At 49.4% G+C, this 19,849-nt stretch overlaps 8 protein-coding genes across 8 annotated transcripts; 5 read left to right on the forward strand and 3 right to left on the reverse strand.

The window, feature by feature from the left end:
* Positions 1–207: 207 nt before the first annotated feature.
* P175DRAFT_0431385 (uncharacterized protein) lies at positions 208–1,149 on the forward strand (the record flags this gene model as incomplete). Its single annotated transcript, XM_040893485.1, has 3 exons — positions 208–587; positions 641–869; positions 937–1,149. The coding sequence occupies 3 exons, from the start codon at positions 208–210 to the stop codon at positions 1,147–1,149; spliced, it is 822 nt and encodes a 273-aa protein (XP_040754595.1).
* A 303-nt stretch (positions 1,150–1,452) lies between these two features.
* P175DRAFT_0530311 (uncharacterized protein) lies at positions 1,453–2,553 on the forward strand (the record flags this gene model as incomplete). The annotated part of the gene is made up of 4 exons (XM_040899775.1): positions 1,453–1,670; positions 2,017–2,221; positions 2,282–2,383; positions 2,467–2,553. The coding sequence occupies 4 exons, from the start codon at positions 1,453–1,455 to the stop codon at positions 2,551–2,553; spliced, it is 612 nt and encodes a 203-aa protein (XP_040754596.1).
* Positions 2,554–3,612: 1,059 nt separating this feature from the next.
* Positions 3,613–6,847, forward strand: P175DRAFT_0454695 (DENN (AEX-3) domain protein). Its single transcript, XM_040894574.1, has 3 exons — positions 3,613–4,114; positions 4,173–5,192; positions 5,274–6,847. The coding sequence occupies exons 1-3, from the start codon at positions 3,734–3,736 to the stop codon at positions 6,612–6,614; spliced, it is 2,742 nt and encodes a 913-aa protein (XP_040754597.1). The 5' UTR covers positions 3,613–3,733; the 3' UTR covers positions 6,615–6,847.
* Positions 6,848–7,016: 169 nt separating this feature from the next.
* Positions 7,017–8,505, reverse strand: P175DRAFT_0454698 (SDR family NAD(P)-dependent oxidoreductase). Its single transcript, XM_040894575.1, has 4 exons — positions 8,340–8,505; positions 8,261–8,292; positions 7,842–8,172; positions 7,017–7,735 (listed from the first exon to the last, which is right to left on the reverse strand). The coding sequence occupies exons 1-4, from the start codon at positions 8,462–8,464 to the stop codon at positions 7,279–7,281; spliced, it is 945 nt and encodes a 314-aa protein (XP_040754598.1). The 5' UTR covers positions 8,465–8,505; the 3' UTR covers positions 7,017–7,278.
* An 883-nt stretch (positions 8,506–9,388) lies between these two features.
* P175DRAFT_0432689 (TBC domain-containing protein) lies at positions 9,389–12,703 on the forward strand (the record flags this gene model as incomplete). Its single annotated transcript, XM_040893555.1, has 2 exons — positions 9,389–10,729; positions 10,799–12,703. The coding sequence occupies 2 exons, from the start codon at positions 9,389–9,391 to the stop codon at positions 12,701–12,703; spliced, it is 3,246 nt and encodes a 1,081-aa protein (XP_040754599.1).
* A 1,151-nt stretch (positions 12,704–13,854) lies between these two features.
* Positions 13,855–15,588, reverse strand: P175DRAFT_0530315 (Zn(II)2Cys6 transcription factor; the record flags this gene model as incomplete). The annotated part of the gene is made up of 1 exon (XM_040899776.1): positions 13,855–15,588. One exon carries the CDS (start codon positions 15,586–15,588, stop codon positions 13,855–13,857), a length of 1,734 nt encoding a protein of 577 aa, XP_040754600.1.
* Positions 15,589–16,356: 768 nt separating this feature from the next.
* Positions 16,357–17,144, forward strand: P175DRAFT_0454708 (dolichyl-diphosphooligosaccharide--protein glycosyltransferase subunit 4). The gene is made up of 2 exons (XM_040894576.1): positions 16,357–16,402; positions 16,541–17,144. Exon 2 carries the CDS (start codon positions 16,675–16,677, stop codon positions 16,888–16,890), a length of 216 nt encoding a protein of 71 aa, XP_040754601.1. The 5' UTR covers positions 16,357–16,402; positions 16,541–16,674; the 3' UTR covers positions 16,891–17,144.
* P175DRAFT_0454709 (putative C2H2 finger domain protein) lies at positions 16,985–19,503 on the reverse strand. The gene is made up of 3 exons (XM_040894577.1): positions 19,295–19,503; positions 17,594–19,240; positions 16,985–17,484 (listed from the first exon to the last, which is right to left on the reverse strand). The coding sequence occupies exons 1-3, from the start codon at positions 19,350–19,352 to the stop codon at positions 17,189–17,191; spliced, it is 2,001 nt and encodes a 666-aa protein (XP_040754602.1). The 5' UTR covers positions 19,353–19,503; the 3' UTR covers positions 16,985–17,188.
* Between the last annotated feature and the right edge of the window lie 346 nt (positions 19,504–19,849).

Here is a 19,849-nt window from a genome sequence, read left to right on the forward strand (position 1 = left end):
TCACAGTGACTGCAGTAGCCCCATTGGACAAAGACGGAAGCAGGTCACACCGCCCAGGCGGCAAAACACCAACACGTCTGTAGCTCCCCAACTCAACAAAGGGATGGGATAAGATAAATCCACCTTTGATCGGGGTATAACAATCCTTCTCAGTCATTCTACAGTCTACTACATTTTGCCTACCCGCATCTATTGATCATGGCAACCATGCCTTCTCCCGAGTCTCAGAAACACAAGGAGCTACGGGGTGCGCTCCGTGCCCTCGCGAAACACTTTAATAGTCTCGAGACACATCAATTCGATTACAGCCATCTAAAGACGCACAAAGTAGACGTCTTGCCCATGGATCTAGATAATTCTAAGACTAGACCAAAATTTTTTACCCCTTGCGCTGCCTCTCTATTAATGAACCCTGATTATGAATATGACCGGACCAGGAGAACATATTGTGACTTTGATTTAGTCAGCCCAATTCGCAGACTCCCAATAGATTGTGCGCGCAACATGATTAGTTATTTCTCCTACTACATATTTGCCAGCAATCTTCAAAGCAATGACTATATTCATGGCAAGTGGTCTAGTATCAGGTACCTCCTCCACCCTCTATGTATTGTACTTGACTTCTCACACAAGACAATAGTGTTGATGATACACCTTTTACGGGCTTGTTCGATCATGCTTCTCCTGAATATGGAACCCCCACGGCCGCTGAATATACAGACTATTCATGTACGCATATAAAAGCCATGATCTATAATGATCTGGAAGGTAATGATAGTCAACTTCTGCGAGGAGAGATCGTGATTGCTCTCCGCTTGATTTATGGACAATTCAGGAGGCTCCGTTTTTTCGAACATCTGACTGCCCCGGTAATTTCTGCTCTGCCTACGCTCTATCAGCCTAAAAGTGAAACTGAATCTAAGTGCGAACATATAGGTTCTTCTTTTCTCCTTCATGGGGCCCCAACATGCCCGGATCATCGAAGCATATTTTGATGGCAGCTCGCTGGTAATGCGTCCAACTCGGCTATTTGATCTTCGTAAGAAGGACGAGGCCTTGATTAAAACTTTTGGGCAGTGGTATCTTGGAAGCCCGACTGGAGACACTAAAGTTCTTGGAAGCTGTAATCCTGACCCTTTACAGACATGAGGAATGTCTATGATAGGTCTATCGGTTCTTTATCTTTATCCTTGTTTTTTAGGTATCTTTAGGTGTAAAAAATTGGTCTGGGCTCGAAATGCTACATTTGCAAAGAATATGGGTTATTGTCGAGAATCTCAAGCCAACGCTGCTAAATAATCTTATTTTATCCGAAGCTCTGTTGCTAGTGTGATTTGGCCTGGTTAAGTAGAGCATTTGACTGCAGGGCTGAACTGGCACTTTTTGTCGCTGGGCGAGCGGCCAGGAGGGGGAACCGGAAAATATGTTGGTTTTCTCAAGGGTTCCTTCAACATGAGCTTCCGCTTCAGCTTCGACGATGGACAGCCGGGTGCGGGAGTTGAGTTGCTTGATGACAAGGCGCGAGCAGAGATGGAGCCATTTTACGCAGATCAAGATGGAGCAGCTGCAGGCATATCAGGAGGAGTGTCCCGCTCGTTTTTCGTCGGAGATGCAGTACATCTTTGTCTGTACACCGTGGTTGCTTACGGATGGACACTCAAAGCCAAACTGTGAGAATACTATTAGTATTTCTTGATATATCTCTCTCAAATCCAAGTCCCAGCGTCAGTTGCTTAGGCTAGGTTCTAGGATCCAATCACTTCCCCCGGAGTATTACTGGGAGCTTTTTATATAGCTACACAGTACTATATATAGTTAGTTAGTTAGTTATCATGGATTTATATTAATCTTACCCATCCACTCAAACTAGTTAACTAACTAGTCAAGCACAGAGGTCCGTCATTATAGGTGAAACACTAGCACGTGGATTCCGGTTAGTCTTACCGACAACACCGTACATAGTTATATATAGATATATATGGAGTACAAGTGGTTGTAAGTTGATTCACTAATCAGAGTCCCCGACGAACTCAAATCGACGCCTGAGGCAGCAGCCTCTGGATATTTAGTGGTTTCCATAAACTCCACCGGTTCGACTCCTGCTGCGTTTTCCAAAAAGGGGCATCTTGAACCAAACTATAGGTTTATCGATTCAACCCAGCTTGTCATTACCGTCATCTTCATCATCAGATTCTTCATCCCCGGGGAAGTAGAATGGAGGGTGTACCTGAAATGAAGAAGTTGCAGAACTATCCGGGACTAGTCTGAAACACCTTCCCAGGTCCTCCTTTATAAGACTCCCGTCAGATCGGAACCAAATAACCCATTCAGATACCCGGAGAGGAACCGTGGGTTTGGATATTATATGACCTATCGCCTGCGAGTAAGTGGCCATCAAAAGAATCATACATACGGAGGACTCATGAGACAATTCGGTTAGGGTTGATGCTTACCGTCCCTGTGAAGGACGGATTAGCCGAGGATGAGAAGCGGAGCTCAGATACAAGATGCTCAAGATACTCAAGATACCCTCAGGGACAGGAGCTACTATGAGTATGTATGTGAATCATATTCTAAAACCAAATCCTGCTTTGCTAGCTGGGTGGTTGTGATCCTCCAGTTGAAGCTAACAAGGCAATTATAATAACGGGTGGACCAAATACGAATCAATGAATGTCTTACACCAAAATTTAAGTCAAGTCGGTTTAAGTTTGAATGAAATTGACTTTCCGAGAAATGAAGGAAGAAGAAGAAGAAGAACCAACGTGGGTTCGATTCAACATGATATAACGTTCACGACCTCAATCCAGGTACTCGAAAGCTGCAAATAATGATCATCCTAGAACAGCCTCCTCACGAACCTTTTGCACCAGTCACCACCTTCATAGAAAAGAGCTAGGCCTTCTTTTGTAACAGCTAATCAAATTCCAAGTTGGACCGAAGCAGATCTTTTTTTTTTGTTTCTGAGAGGATTTGATCAGTCTGTGGTTGACAACCCCTGATATGAATTCTCCAAGTCAAAGTATTTACTCGGGATTTTGGCAACAGATTCTGACCAGCCAGAATTCTTTGGAGAGTATGATTTCCCAGTGAGAATTACCATTAACTATTCCACTCAAGATAACTCTTGATTATAATTCAAAAGGACTCCTCCTGAAATAAATGAAGGTGGAGGAACGAACAAACGACTCCGCAGCCTAGACTCGTCTGGTCGCAAGTGAAATTACTGTAATATAATATAACCCCTAGAAGTGCTCTGTCTAAACTCTTCAGGGTCAAGATTGACTCCCGGATTTTTTTTTCCCTCTCCTGTTCTTTTGTTCGTTTGTGTCTTCTGTCTCTGTCTGTCTCTCTTTCCCCCTCTTTCTGCCTTTCTTTCCCTTACCTCCTCTCTTCCCCCTCTCTTCATCCTTCATCCTCTTCATCCTCTTCATCCTCTCTCTTCTTCTCTACATGTCTTTGCGTCTCTTCTCTCTTTAGATGTGTATGTTCTATAGCATGGGACATGCAAATCGCTTCTGATTCCTGAAGTAGTCCGTTGTTGATTGCGTATTCTGATTGCTTGCCACTCTTTCGCTGCAGCCATATATCGGTCTTTTTTTTTTTTTTTTTTTCTTCCTCTTCACTCTTTTCTCAGCAGTGCTGCTATCCAATCGAAAATTCCATCCCACTATACAATTGAGTTACATAGGTCCTTTCCACGGCAATAACACCGCCTCATTCTCTCGCGAATATGACACCGTCTCTGAGAGACCACTCGTCCTTCGTTCGCCCATCCACCCGCGACCGCCCATCCACTCGTGATCAAGGGGAAAATTCGCTGGTCGTCCCTAGTCGCACATCGTCCCTCCATTCTCGCATCACACAACCCATCTCGTCGCAGATGAATCTGAAACCCACTCAACGAACACCAAAGACTCTTACCCATGCCTACATGGTGTGTGGTGTGGGCCGGGAGCCCTCGCAGTGGGTGAAGGCACCCACTCCCTCCCAAGGAAAGATCAGCCACATGAAAGGCGCTGTGGGCCAGTATTGGTTACCCGAGATCTTAGGAAGCAGCCCCCGCTTGGAACAAGATAATGAGATTGCCAAGGCTCTGCATTCCGCCATGAGGGTGTGTATTGTATCTGCTGATGTGTCATGGCACGAACGAGATGAACTAACTCCGCTAGGCGTGCTTCCCGCACGATGTCGAAATCTGTACCGGCAAGAACCAGCCGCACTGTGTTCACCATGCGTTCGTCCTGCAGCAGGATTCCTCTCATACGCTCTATGGCATTGCTTTGCGCGTCTGGTCCAGGGCCGACGAGAAGCGGGCCGAAACGATTCGCGAACTGCGCAAGAAGACCGAATCGGATTTCTACGATAACCCCGAGGAGACTTACTGGATCCCCTACTGTTTGAGTTTCCTTTCCCGATATCCCCTGTACGATCTACTCGGTGATTATCTTCGTGGAATGTGGATCCACTGGAACAAGGCCACCAATCTGTTCCATGCCGAGGAAGTTTCCCGCATTCTCAGCTTCCCCGCGCCCCGTCTCAACGATCTGGTCCGCATCGATATGAAGGATTATGCGCTGTGCTACCAGTTTCCTTCCTCCCCGACTGGCTTCCAGAATTTCTCCATGTGGCCCCTGTTTACCTGCTTGTCGATTCCCAACATTGTCGGCGTGGTGGAGGCCGCGGTTTCGCCCACTCGCCGCATCATTTTTGTCAGCCACCATCCGGCCATGCTGACCATTGCCGCGGAGACCATCCGTTACTGCGTTCGAATCTACGAGTGGAGCGGCTTGTATGTGCCCGTGGTCCATGCCCGCCACACCAAGGACTTGGTCCAGGAACCGGGCCCCTACATTCTGGGCGTAACTGCCGAGTGTCGAACCCTGTTCAATGCCCCCTCCGATGCTCTGGTGGTGGACCTGGACCACAATTTCGTTCTGACATCCAGCCCGCCGAACATTTTGAACCCCGGTCAGCGGACCAAGTTTATCAGCCGCCTGACCCAGGCTCTGAATGGAGATGTTTCGCCCTCGGGGGTTCCAAACCACCTCCGCTCCGCTTATGCGGGCGGCAAGCTGATCCCCGCGGGTCAGATTATTGTGATGAGAGGCGAAGTCGAGAGTGTTCAAGATCCCACCTGGTGGAACCAGGATGCAGTGATGGGAGTCATGGACCATGTTTGCGAGAAATTGGTAAGTTTCCTGTTTTCAGCGCGAGTGGTTGGGGTTTTTTTTTTTTTTTTTTTTTTTTTTTTAATTTAACTCTTTGAGTAGGGCCGCAATACGGGTATGAAGGCAATCTTCGGTGGCTCTGTGAAGAAGCCGCTTATGACTAAGGTGTCCATGCGTCACCTGAATGAACTCGTTCGTGAGCGTAACCAGTACTCTCGCGATGCTATGGAGGCATGGCAAGACTTTATCAACCTGAAGGGCCGTATGGACACTGAGTTGACCAAGGTCACGAAGCGCAACAACTTTTTAGTCGAAGAGCTTGAGACCTGGAAACAGCAATTCCTCAAGTTCCAGGCCTTCGCGGAGCAGCTCACAAAGGAGACCTCCGAACTGAAGGTCAAAATTGAGAACCACAAGCGGGAGAACCGCCGCCTCACGGGTCTCATTGACCAGCAGAAGGATGATGTTGCCCGTCTTACTCTTCGTTTGTCTGGCACCGAGAAGCAACGTGATGATGCCCTCGAGGCTCTTGTGCTGCAACAGGAGATCGCAGAAGAACTGGAGCGCGAGAGGAAACGCAACCAGAAGGAGCTCTCGTCATTACAACACAGCAATTCTTCTCTTTCGCGCCAACGCGACGACGCTCAGCGGGTTGTCTTGCACCTGCGTAGCCTGATTAACGGCCAAACCCATCACATGGAGCACATTGTCCGCTCAATTGGCAGCTCTGCCGAACTGAGCGAACTGGTTGAGCAAGAAGTTGTGGAAGAGAACGAGGCTCAAGAAGCTGCCGACGTCACCCAAGAACCGAGTGTCGATCGCAGCACACCGACAAAGGATAATATGAGGGATATGAATCCAGAGCTGGAGCAGCACCTCCTGAACATTGGTAAAGGACATCGCCGCCTTGCTCGGCTTAGCATAACTGATGTAGCAGATCGCTACCTGCGCGACAAGACGGATGCGATTTCGGACATCATCCGTAGCATCAGCGAACAATGCGCTGCCGCTGTCGAGGGCCTGCACCTTGCCCAAGATGCCGAGGATGATGAGGACGAGGATACTGGCAAAGCGGGCCGGGGCGGTAGCCACGTTGGTCTGGATTTGGAGAGCCGCAGGACCCATTCTCCCTGTGACGGCAGTGAAATCGGTGATGGTGAGAACAACTCCCTGCACCCTGATCATCGAGGCTCTAGCGTCCCTCCCACACCCGACCTGGTACACAACCGGTCAAGCACCTCGATGTCGATGGTGAGTAGCTCCACATTTCCCGAAAGGTCGAGCCAACAGTACGGGCCCGGGGAGATCCCCACCCGGATAGTGGAGGACGATGATGAGCGTATCCACGAAACGGATGGGATTGACGACCATACCGAGACTGGCACTCTGTCCAAGCAGGCCAGTGAGGACCTCATGCGGTCCACCCCCCGACTGGTCGCATAAAACTCCCATCCATCGATGATGCGACGCTTGATTTGGACGACTTCGACACGACATCTGCTCCGCATTCAATACTGTCAGAATTAGAGCGAGTTGTGGCCAATCCTTGGCACTGTTTTTGGTCTTTTTTTTTTCCCTCTTCCTCCTCTTTTTCTTCTACTTCTTCTTTCTTGGATATTCCCACTTTTGTCGTGTGTGATTATACGGATGCATTTTTTTTTTTTTTTTAATTTTTTCTGGAGGATCTCTATTCGAATTTCTTTTCTCTCCTAGAGGTAGTCAGGTCGACTACCTCGGTTCATTTCTCATCTTTCACCCACCTTCCCACTGGGTGATTTCTCCTACCTTCACCCTCATCTTTTTTTATTTTTTTTTTATTTTTTTTTTCTTCCTCTCTCTTGAAATAGATCGCGGCATCCATCTTGGGCCAGTCACTCTCTCTCGATTTCCTATCCTCTTCCCCTCTAATTTCCTTTTGTCTATAGTTTCTCGACAGAGCTGCTTTGAAAGCTACCATCTGAGTCCGAGCGCTGTTGAATTGGGCGCAGTCTTCTCTGTACCGTCTACTGAATCTTTGGCGGTTTAAAGTTTAATCGATTGTTGATAAGTGCATTACATCTCTTCAGTAGGACACTTGTAGTCGACTATGGGGGAAAAAAAAAAAAGATTAAGCTAGTTTTCCCGGAACAACAGGGTGCCCAGCACTCAAGCCACCACAGACAGCCCACGCCTGACCGTTGACATAACTACTCTCATCACTGCCCAAGAACAAGGCAACGCGCGCGACTTCATCGGCCACAGCCCCCCGCTGCAACGGATTCAGCTGGCCAATCTTGCGCTGGGTGCCGCGCGCGCGGGCCGCCTCGAACATGGCGTGGGTCATGCCCGTCTCAATCAACCCGGGGCAGATGGCATTGATGCGGATGCCGGAGCCCGCAAGCTGGTACGCACACGTCTGGGCGATGGAGACCACGGCGGCCTTGGAGGCAGAGTAATCCGTGGAGCCGGCATTGGAGCGGAGACCGGCCACGGAGGCGGTGCAGATGATTGAACCGGCGGGGTAAGGTTTCTCGGGGGAGGTGTGGTTCATGGCGATGGAGGCGTGTTTTGCAGCCAGGAAGACACTTTTTTTTTTTTTTTCATTGTTCAGCCATCCATCCATCCATCCATCCATCCATCCATCCATCCTAAAGAAAGGATATGGAAGGGGAAAAAAAAAAACAAACAAACCCAATCGTATTACACCTCAACGTCGTCTCAAACTCCTCCGGCGTAATCTCTGTAAAGATCTTCGCGTGCCCTAGAACCCCCGCGTTCGCAAAGAAGATATCCACTCGGTTGTAGGTTGCAATGGCATCTTCCACGACAGCCTTTACGGCGGGTTCGTCACCGGCGTCGAATTGCCGGATGTGGACGTCGACTCCTGGGTACAGCGATTCCATCTCGCGTTTGTGCGTGGCGAGGTGGGAGGCGTTGTAGTCGCATAGATACACGGCTTTGGCGCCGTTGTGGGCGTATTGGTGGGCGGTGGCGCGGCCGATGCCTTGGGGGGAGTTTGCACCTGTATCATGTTATTATTCTTACTTTCTTTCTTTCTTTCTTTCTGTGTTGTAGTGGTGTAGTGGTGTGGTGGTGTGGTGGTGGTGTACCTGTTATAATGGCTACTTTGTCTTTCACTCGACTGTCCACTCAATTAGTATATATATATTGTTCAGTCAATCCACGTACGGTCCCACTGAATCCTGAGCAACTTGACGTATCTTGGGAATGTCTTCGAAGCTCCCTGCATCGGGGATCCCTTCTACCAATTGTTGGCTGAGCGCTTGGAGACGGTGTCGGGCGGTTCCAGACATGATTGAACGGGATGGATAAGTGATGGTAGTAACTATATAACTATAGAGAGAAGGAGAAGAGAAGAGAAGAAGAAGAAGAAGTAGGTACTCTGTACTTATGAGTAAAGGCTCTCGGCTGTTCTGCGGAGAACCGAGGCTGTTAAAGATCTGAGTAAGCAGTGGAAGTGAAGTTAAACTACTTTGTTGGTTCTTCTGGGATCTGATAGGCATATATTTCTCCTCTAAATCCCTCTTCTTTGCTCGGTATCTGGTTGGGCAGGGTTTCTCTAGTCCTTCTGGTTATGCTGCATCCAGGGCTGGGATTACGCGGTTTCAGGAGCTGTGCTGATTGATGATAGAATATACCTCTTATTTTCCCTGTTCAATCTGATTAAGAAGGAAAACAAAACCCATCCTGTTATTTCTCTAGCTTTTCTTCTCTTAAAATAAAATCCTCTGGATTTCCCTGTCGTGTTTATGTATGGCGGGAGTGCAAGAAGTCACATGTCCACCTCACGTCATGTCATGGCTCGCGATTTTAACTCAACTCTCTCTCTCTCTCTCTCCCTTTTGGTCCCTTTCTTTACGCCTGTTATACCCTCTTCTCTTCCGCCTTTTCCTTCTTTTCTTCTTTTCTTTTTCTTCCCTCTTCTCTCAATTTTCGGCCCCTTCTCTTCAAGGCGGACCGCGTGTGGTTCGTTCTTTGCCTCCAATTTTTGTCCCTACCTTGCTTCTCAGCCAGCATCCCACCTTACTTACGAACATCCTCCACCAGAGGATAGCGATCCTGGCATCACCGCCACCAGTTGGCTTGTATAACTAGACTAGATGCTCTTCTATCTCTTCTATATCACTGTCTGTACACAAGAAATATCTCTCCCAAAGCATTCATGAAGTCCGCCGCGATCCATTCCCCGGTCTGTTCTGTTTACCGCCCCACAAGCCATGGCGGAATGCGATATTCGACTCCCACAGCGTCGTTCCTCGTCACAGACTTCCTCGTCTTCTCGACAAAGTCAGAAGGCTAGAACCATCCGTGCAAAGTCCCAGAAGCGCCATTCCGCCTCCCCCAATACCGTCGCCACCGACCTGACCTCCTTCCCCTCCCTCTCTCCAGATCGCTCTCCGCAGGGGTTTTTGGGCCAACCGGCGCTGAACCATGCCTTGACCAGTGCCTTGTTAGATCCTGATAGTGGTGACTACTCGAGCGATAACAGTCGCGATCGGAGGGCGACGCTGGCGAAACTGACGAGTGGGTTCCCGCACAACCCGGGACGCTCTGCCCTTTTTGAGGATTCCATTCCGATCCGGGATTTCCCTGGTGCTCTACACCTGGCGGATGATCCGCACATTGAACGATTGATTGCAAACAACGGCCCGGTTAAACTGGTTCGCCAATTTGCTCGCGACCTGGCCCAACGCGATGCCGAAATCTCTGCCTTACGCCAGCGCGCCGATGCAAGGGAGAGGGAGCTGAAGAGGATGCTACGGGAGGCCTCCGTCTCCAATAAAGATATTGAATATCGGCTCTACGCCCTAGAAAACCCCCCTCACAAGCCCATCAAGACCCGAGAGAACGGCGATCCTGGCCACACCGCCAAGTCGTCAGGTGGAGTCGGTGGGCTCATGCAGCAGGCGATGACGGATGGGATTGGATACCAGCTGCCGCATGATTCTTCAGATGCTGCCGCTCCCCCCCAGCTGCAGACTACCATTCGTGCGCCCCAGCGCCTAGACCCCGATGCTAAATCAGGTACCTCCAGTACTGAATCGGCCGCCAATCGGAGGCGCCAAAGCTCTCTCCGAAGTTGGCAGGATTTTCTTTTTGGGAGCGCTGCCGGAAGCCGGAAAACAAGTCGGGCAAGCAGTATTATGACGGATCTGGGGGAGGATGAGGAAGATGATGCCCAATATCAGATTACGTCGGGTAACGTCGCTCGACGGAAAGCGCTCGACGATCGATTGTTCCAGCCGCCTCCAGACGTGTCTTCGGGCGGAGATGATGCCAGTACCCATTCACGCAAGTCATCGAAATCTGTCTCGTCCTGGACCATCAAGCTATTTGCTGGCAATTCCCAAGCGAATAGGGATGACGATTCTGGGGTGATCAGTCGCGGGAGAGCTTCTTCAGCGAATGGAGACAGAAGTAAGGGAACTTCATCCGCATTGGCTGGCACTCCCAAAGGAGGAATGTCGGCTGTCGCCGCCTTGAAACGGATCAATAGCAACACGAGCATGCATAGCGCACCGGGGAGGACGAACGGGTTGAGTGGCAGTACAAGATCGGTTCAAATTAATCGCAGGCAACCAGCCTCCAGCATATCCCAGGGAGCCGCTGCCGAAATTGCAGCTAAGAATCCGACACATCTCGGCCCCGTGGAGATGGATGCCATTCTTCCAATGGAATCGCGCCCCCCCACGCTTTCGCCCATCTACAATAACTACCTTGGCGGCGATTTTCTAACCGACCGATTTGGATTCATCTATGATCAGCGTCGAAAAAGAAGGCAACGAGAAGCGAGTGCGCTCAAGACCAATCCAAGCCGGCTGAGCATCGCGGAGACCTTGAACACCTTTCGAAGCGATGTCTCAGACGATAATGACGATGACGACGACGACGATGATGATGATGATGATGATGATGATGATGATAACGATTTGCCGGAGCTGCTGCCGTTTGCGACTGGATCCCAACCTTCACCTGGTACTGAAACTCCGGAGGATCCAGACTCTACTGCTTCGGGGACCCGAAGATGGCAGGACTATTTGAGAGTCCCGTCTGCGCCAACGGAATTGCTGTCACATACGCCTTCTGCTGGACCGATTGTGTCCCTGACTACCGCGGGTGAAGATCAACCACGCATTAATACAGCCCCCGTGTTTGGCAAACGTGGCTCGCTTGCGGTCAACTCTAACCCTCAGCCATCAGCCTCTACGTCTACCGTTGTCGCAGATCGTCCAGAGTTTGCCGGGACCTCGATTGATGAAATAGCCGGCCCGGCATCCGGAGGCGAAAATGAACCGGTCAAGCTGCTCCTTGAGCAGCTCACTGAGCTCCACGACTTGTTGCAGAGAGACAGAACTGTCCGATGGAATGAGTTCTTACGCAAGGTGCGCGCGGAACGCAGAAGGGAGGGCGAAGCTGCAGCCGCGGCTGCAGCTGCATTGGACCGACCCCTGCAATCGGTCGATATGCCCGAAGTGGCCCTCGCCGACGGCGAAATGGTCGGGATATCTGGCTTGGGAAACAAAGGAAAAGTTGGCCGTGCGAAGTGGCGGGAGTTCCGATCTCTCGTTCTTGGTGGAATTCCCGTTGCGCTTCGATCAAAGATTTGGTCTGAATGCAGTGGTGCATCCTCGATGCGGGTTCCAGGCTACTATGATGACTTGGTAAAGGGGATTGGGGGTCTCGACCCTGACCCGACGGTTGTGGCTCAAATCGACATGGATATCAATCGGACTTTAACAGACAACGTATTCTTCCGGAAGGGCCCAGGCGTTGCTAAGCTCAAGGAAGTCCTACTGGCTTATTCTCGTCGCAATCCCGAGGTGGGATACTGCCAAGGCATGAATCTGATCGCTGCCTCTCTACTCCTGATCACGCCTACTGCGGAAGACACTTTCTGGATTCTCACTTCCATGGTCGAGATCATCCTTCCAGCGCATTACTATGACCACGGTCTCATGGCTTCTCGAGCTGACCAGGTCGTGTTGCGACAGTACATTTCTCAAATCCTCCCGAAGCTGTCCGCCCATCTCGAGAGTCTAGGCGTCGAACTCGAGGCCCTCACGTTCCAATGGTTCCTCTCTGTTTTCACAGATTGCCTCTCCGCAGAAGCTTTATACCGTGTTTGGGACGTAGTCCTCTGCCTTGATGTTGCCAGTTCACCGAGCAAAGTCCCCCTCCCTCCGTCCAACCCCACATCATCGTCTGCAACGCGAGATAATGCCACATCAAACACCTCCGCCATCAACGGTGCGACATCCGGAAGCGGTGGTGGAAGCACGTTCCTCTTCCAAGTAGCACTTGCCCTCCTAAAGCTGAATGAGCCCCAGCTTCTCACCACCTGCTCCACCCCGGCAGAGCTCTACACATACATCAACCACCAGATGACCAATCACGCTATCAGCATCGACGGCCTAATCCAAGCTAGCGAGGCCCTTCGAAACGTTGTGCGCCGCGATGATGTTGTCATCCGAAGAGCCGAGGCCTTGCGAGAGATGCGGGCACTCGCCGACTCCAATCAATCAGCCATATAGAATCCAATCCAATAAAAGGGCATAATCATAATATAATCCCTTTGAATCCTTCTTTCACCATCCATCCTTTCCGCAATCTCCACATTTTTAGCTTTTTCTTGTATTGTTTTCCCCCAAAGCACACTTATGCATTCATTCATTCATTCATTCATTCATTCCCTTTGTCTATTGGTTGTTGCCTATTTCTTTATCACCATGATACCACTTTTTTGTCTTTCCTTATAGACCGGGCTGGATGGTTGTTACCAAGGGGGCTTTTCTCTTTTTTCTTTCCTTTTTCCTCTTGCCTAGCCTTGCTTACTGATACCAAGCATAACAACAACGACCCCTCCCTCCCTCCCTCCCCCCCAAACCAACACAAGATTGGAACTGTTCTTTTCTTTTCTTTTCTTTTTTAATCTTATCTCATCTCATCTCTCACCTGGATAGGCATAGATATCATTCTTCTCTCATACTCATACTCATACTCACACCCACACCCACACCCATACCCATACCCAAAAGGCTTCTACCAGTTATTATACCAGGGCTTATACAGAAAGAAGCAAATATGTACGTTCTGTATTGATTGATGTACATACATATTAAAGCTGGATGGATACATTACATTTTATTTTTAAGTGAACTTTTTTTTTTTTTTTATATAGAGTAGAGTAGAATATCATAATATATATACACACGGTTTAGTACGAGGTACATAGTTGAGATACAACAAAACAACACAATAAGATATAATTAATACCTGGTTGAGATTCGAAATTTAGACGAGGAAAACAAAAGAGAAAAGAATAGAAGGGCAAATTCAAAACAAGATAGATATATGTGTGTGCTTTAGCTTGGCATATATTTATTTATTTATTTATTTATTTAGGGGCTTGTGAACTGTATATAGTATATATGCAGGGGAATGTGACATTTTTAGATAATACAAGACTGTTCAAACATCCATCTAGACAAGATGGATAAGCGATAAGTTCCCCTGGAATAAAAAAAAAAAATATCAAAGTAAGCCCGACAGATATGAGATGTATTATATGAACTAGGACTGTGGAAGGAATTTCAAAATATGGACAAAGGGTATCATTGCAGCGTCGTCCGTCCTCAAATAACGGAAGGGAAAGAGAGAGAGAGAGAGAAAGGAAAGGGCCCTTTTATATCGGAAGTGCTTGTGGGAGCCAGAATCGGTTGTTGTCTAGGACTGTTGAAAGGTCGATTTGATCCATTGTAGGACGTAAGCCCATGTCCATTACGTCACGGGCAACAGCCTTGATCTGACGCATGATTGATTGTGAGATCGCCCAGGTGTTGGCCAGAGTTTTGAATACTCCGATGGTGAGCGATAATCGATCCCGACTGGGGTCTGGCATCTGTCCTGCTTTCACAGAGCAGGCGGCTAGTTGTACTATGGAGCTGAGGACTAGAGAGCAGATGAAGAAAGGGGTGTGCTTCACAACAGGCATTCTGATGGACGCTAAAGTTGAAATCTCACTGGCTGCCTTGACAGCCTTCATAGCGTGGGCGTGATGAGAAAACGCGGGGATGGAGCATGGTCCATGGTGGCCGCAGATAACCTCAGCGGCAACAGCAGGGGAGGAAAGTAGGTCGGAGCGCGGGAAGTGGAGGTAGATGGATGCGCCGTTTACAACCATTGTTGCATGGAACATCATCTCATCCACAGATCCATCAGGGCGCAACAGTTCCGCCTTAGACTCTGGTAGGTGGTGGAAAAAGCTTGTAATTCGGGCGTCGATGGCTTCTACATGGTCCTGTTGGCCTTCAACCATGTCTTGAATGGCGACAACCCGGCCAAGAATGCGGACCGACTCTATGCGGTAGGCGAAAGAAGAGAAATCTCGCTCCTCGTCGGCAAAAACCCGCTCGTCGAATTGCGCCACCGTGGGGGGAGATGGAGGGGCTAATCCATCCTGATAGATGCGCTCCTCACAGGGCAGCGGCACCTCCAGCGGCACCATGTTTGTGCGGAAAGCGGACTGGACACCAAGTGCTGTGAGCATTCCCTCAATGATGAACAATTCCCACCAAGTACGCCTTAGGCACTCCTCTCTTATCGGATTCCCTTCGCCCATTGTTGTTGCAAAGGGTTTAGTATGGACTCCCAGTTCGAAGGCCAGGTCAACGGCGGCAACGAGACACTCGCCGGCCTGGGGTCGTTCATTTCGGGAATGAAGAACAATAGCTAGTAGTATCAGTGCCTGTAGCTTTTCTACTGACCCTGCCTGGTCCATAACATTGGCCATTACTGTCGGTCGGTAGGTATCAGGGGTTGCAGCTGGGGTGAAGTGAGCTCCGATGAATTTGATCACTTGCTCAAGAAACCGGGGGACGCGGGATTGGTAGAGAAGGCGAATGGGAGGCAAGACCGGGTGTGCGGGATGGAAAAAGGTGTAGTAGATATCGATAAGATAGCCATCACTGGAAATAGAGGATAACGAGTCCGGGGTTAGAGGGGAGTTGTTCACGAGAGCGGATTGTGATGCGCTAAACTTCTCAGCGAAACCGGGACTTCCCGACGACGTTGAAGAGGGAAGAGTCGCTATTGGCACATATGGGAGACCGGTTTGGAGGTTCCAGTCGATGGGGGCGTTGTATATGCCAACTGTATTCGGGTCGAATGTGGCAGGAAGCTCTGTAGGACTTTTCTCGGGCGAGGATGGATTGGTTCGTCTCTTTTTCGAGGGCCCTTTGTAGCCTCGGCGTGATGGAGTATACTGGCACTCTGAGCCCGTCGCAGCACAGCGGCTACAGACAGGAGTGACACCATCACATTTAAGGTGTTTATGCCGACAAAGAAGACAGGCTAGGAGCGAAGGGCCAGAAGCCCGTGGTTGGTTGAAGCTCTGGTTGGGGATGAATTGCGGGTTCATTTTGGAATGACCGAAGATGTAGATAACCGATTGACTGTTTGGTTAAAACGTAGGCGCCGTTTCCCGACGGCGCAAATACTTGAAGCAGAATATTCGGCGAGGAAAATAAAAAGCTCTCACAGGTACAGCAATGCGCCGGCTATTGAATAGGAGAAACGCAAGAGAAAAGCAGTCTGAAGTAGCAGAGAGGGCCGGACAATCGGGAATTGACTATCGATTCGAGAAATTAAACCGAGCAGGAGTCAAATGGGGGGAGCGAGAAAAGGTCAAGGAAAAGAAAGAAGCAGGTTGCTCAGCAAATTAGTAAAGCGGCCATCCACTCCACACAGAATCCTGAAGCCAATGAACCAGGCAGGCAGGCCCTGTATCCGGGCCGTTGCAGCGCGCTTTGATTCTCCAGATGCGACTAACCTCCGGGGTCGGACAAGTTTCAAGAGATACAAGACTGGTGAGGTAGATATCAAGTTGAGCAGAAGCATAGAAGTGATGATGATGATGATGATGAAAATGATGGATATGTAGAGGAAGAAGAAGAAGAAGAAGAAGAAGAGGAACGTAATTCGAAGGTATTGTGAGTATAATTCTGATTATCTAACTATCCATTTATGCACGGCGACAGCGGCGTACTAGAGTACAGAGTAGTACGGATCTTTTACCCATATTTCCCCGGGGAGAGCTGTAAAATACGGTACTTTTGGTAACGGCATGACGACACTTGACCAGTTAGCCTTGTATTCCCTTATATCCAAGGTGTCCATTCCGCTCCCTTCTCATCATCAGCTCTATTTGAATCCCTCCATCTCATGAACTTGAGGTACGTTTCGGAGAAGTCCCTGTCTGTCTCTCTCTTGCACTAGTTGGGGTAATTATAACAATTGCAACCACCCCCGTGAAATTACCCTTCCGCTACACGTTTATCCAAGCTAACCTAACCTACCACCGTGGCATCCAGCAGCCATCTCGACGAGCTTCATCAGTGCGCTTAATCGCCTTGGATTGCGATCTCCCTTCTTAATGGTCGCTTAATATCGCCTATCTCCTCCAGCTCTACTTTCGAAGAAAAAACTTCACCGATCCCTCTCCACCATGATCACCGACGATGAACTCCATCGGCTTGCCGTCTTTCTGGGCTCCTGCGCCATGATGATGATCGTCCTTTATCACTTCCTGGAAGTGAACGCCAAAGATGATGAAGATACCGTGAATGCGACAAAGAAATCAGCCGGCGGGGTGACAGCTACTGGTTCTGCAACTTCTACAGAGGCCGCCGGCGGCTCGTCAGCAGGAAGCAAGGACCGATAACTTGGGGACATTGGTTGCATGTCGTATTTTGTGTATTGTAATCATGGCCGCTCGATACAATTGAGGCATAAAAGAAAAGGAAACACAATAATTCTTGGTAAAATAACTTTGTGGCTGGATTAATGGGAATCCTGTTCTCCCTCCTATGGTTAATGTACAGAGAGGGCAAAAAAAAAAAAAAAAAGGAAATACACTCCTCCCCTTTTGAAGATATCCCATACCATGCAATACCATGCCGCCTATGCTAGAACGCCTCGATGAAAAAGAGGGTATCACGGGGGATCATAAAAGATCGCTTTTAAAAACCAGTCCGCACCTCGTATACCTCCTCATCATTGCTCACCCTTTCCTTGCGTGAAGGTGTGGCTAGCTCACATCCACCAGGATCTAAGCCGACCCCAACATGTTCCTTCAGTCGCTGAACGGCCTTGAAAATTTCCTGGGCCTTGTCATACTGCGTGTGATTTCCATGGACTCGATTGAATGCGCGAATGGAGCTGTAGCTGGCCGGAAAGATAAGCGAACCCTCGCACCCTGGTTGGATGGACTCGGGAATGGTCAACGGCACAGAGTTTCCATCAGAATCTCGATCGACTAGACCCGGCAAGTAGAATAGAAAAAAAAAAAAAAGTCAATAAAGCAAGAATATACTATTGGCTCCCGAAGTATGCAGAATCAAAAGCAAATCATTGCGATTTCTCACCAGTTGGAGGCCCTGCTGGACCATCACCTAATCTCCACGCAAGGGAATTAAGATGTTCCTTCTTGACATGATTGAAAAGCGCTGCAGCGGGCAGAGCGTCGGTGAACGTGCAGCTCCTCCAGCTACAGGTTATATGATAAGTCACATGAACCTTGAAAATGTGTTTTTTCAGCATCTCCAGGTTGTGCAGCTGGGCCTGACAAGTTCCCCATCGACAAGCAAAGACCGGATACGAGATAGTAGCAGGGGGAGGAACGACAAGCTTCGCAACCTTGAACTTCCCGCTTCCGGGTGGCCTGCCCCTCCGGCCTGGCATGTTTGGTTTTGGTGTCCTTGTGGTGTCTGGTTGGGGCTGGGGTTCTGGCTCTGGCTGCTCCTGCTGATGTTTAAGTACTAGGGGTAACTGCCGGGGCGTGCAATACTCCGAGGAGTGACTTTGTGGAAGTGGAGGTGCAGGGATACGAAGAGAATCATTGGCGGCTGGTGGTGGTGGTGGTAGTGGTGGTGGTGGTCCCTGAACGGCGGCCTGCGGAATGGGGGGGCCAACTTCCATTCTGGGAGTAGTGTCGAGCATTGAATCACGTGATGGTTCCGGGTCAACAAGATCCCATCGAAATGTGTCCAAGTCGGAGTTGGTGTCTACGAAAACAAACGAGTCTCTCAGTCGGAGAAGGTGATGGTTCAAAGGATTTTCCGTGGGGTGACGGCCGGCTGCGATCAGGACGTCCCTAGCGATTGTTTTGGGATCGTATGTGAGCTTCTCTGCGAGTTTTTCCTTTCTGATAGGCTTGATCAGATCTGTACGAGATTTAAGATAGGCCCTGTCTGGGGGATCTTTAGGCTGGAAGGAGAATAGCGCAAGGTTTGCATATGGCCCCGGTCGCGGAGGAGCCTGAGGTGTTTGCGACGTCTGCGAGGGTGGTGGTTCGAACAACCCAGGATTTGGGGGAGGTTCTTGCGTATGTTCCGCATTTAACGAAGAACTAGATGGTGCGCCTAAATATCGAGGGGGTTGTATGGCTGACGGTACGACTGATCGTAAATTTTGGGTCGGAAGTTGTGTAGTAGGCCTTGAGACAAACTCCGAGACACGGGGTATATGGGATTGCGAAGCAAGGCCTGCCGTAAATTGTGGGGCAGAAGGGCGAGATGCAGTTCGCAGACTGGGATGCGCCATTTGTTGAGAAGTAGTCCTTGTTACAGATTGTGCAGCAGGATATGAAACACCATGGGCATGGGTTTGTGAAGATGGCTGTAAGTAGGCTGATGGAGCGATTTGCGCAGGAGCTGATAATGCAGTCAGTGACTCAATCCGTCGTCGTTTAGCCTCGTGGTCGAAATCCATGTTTTCCACCGTACACAATTCTCCTGACCCTGTTCGATATAATGGAAGCGCTAGCTGAGAAGGAGCTGGACATTTTAGGAATTGTTGGTGGTTCGAAGAGGCAGAGGGCACAGGATCATCGCACTGGTGTTGGGTGTCTGTTTCGAAGCTGGAAGGTGTAGGCCACTGGCGCAAAGGGGGTTGGATTAAGTCCCTAGGGCGCACATAGGCCTCATTCTGTGGATAAGGCGAACGGTATTGCGGGAGGCCGTGATTCTGGCTCCGTTGTGTCTGAAATGTCGAAGGTGGTTCATAGTACGAGCCTATTTGGAATGGAAGTTGAGCATTTTCCTCGGCGTGTGGTAGGTTTTGATTACCTGTCTTGGCCGGTGCATAGCCTTGAAGCCTAGCCCAGTGAAACTGCTCGTCCGACATGCTAGAGGTAAAACGCGCGCCCCCGATACCCAGGTATAACTAAGTCAACAGTGGGGGTTGCCGCGTTATGGATTATTGCTTGGGGAGCATGCATATGTTGGATTCAGCTGCATAAAAAAAGGCCATAAGAAGAGGAAGATGTTTGCCATATAATATTCCAGAACAAAAATAAATAACCTCTTTATAGAATTTCTATACTGTGTAGTCAGGTATTCAAAAGACTGAAAAACAGGACATGCTGGGTACCTAAGGGACGTGCTTGTCAAGTAGTTAATTATCAGCCAATCTTTACAAAGGCGGTCAGAAAACCCACCGCTTTAGCGGAGTGTCATGTGACGCACAACAATATCCACCATCTGCGGAGTATTTCTCGGGTTTTCCTCCTTTGACCACCTTGTTCTTCTCTGTTGGTTTTAGCTATAACAGACAGCTAGGAAGATCAAGAGGTCGAAGGAGTTACTACTAACATTACTATCTATCACAGGCTTAACAGTGGC

The sequence above is a fragment of the Aspergillus ochraceoroseus genome (assembly GCF_002846915.1).
Source record: "Aspergillus ochraceoroseus IBT 24754 chromosome Unknown P175scaffold_2, whole genome shotgun sequence".
Classification (NCBI taxonomy): domain Eukaryota; kingdom Fungi; phylum Ascomycota; class Eurotiomycetes; order Eurotiales; family Aspergillaceae; genus Aspergillus; species Aspergillus ochraceoroseus.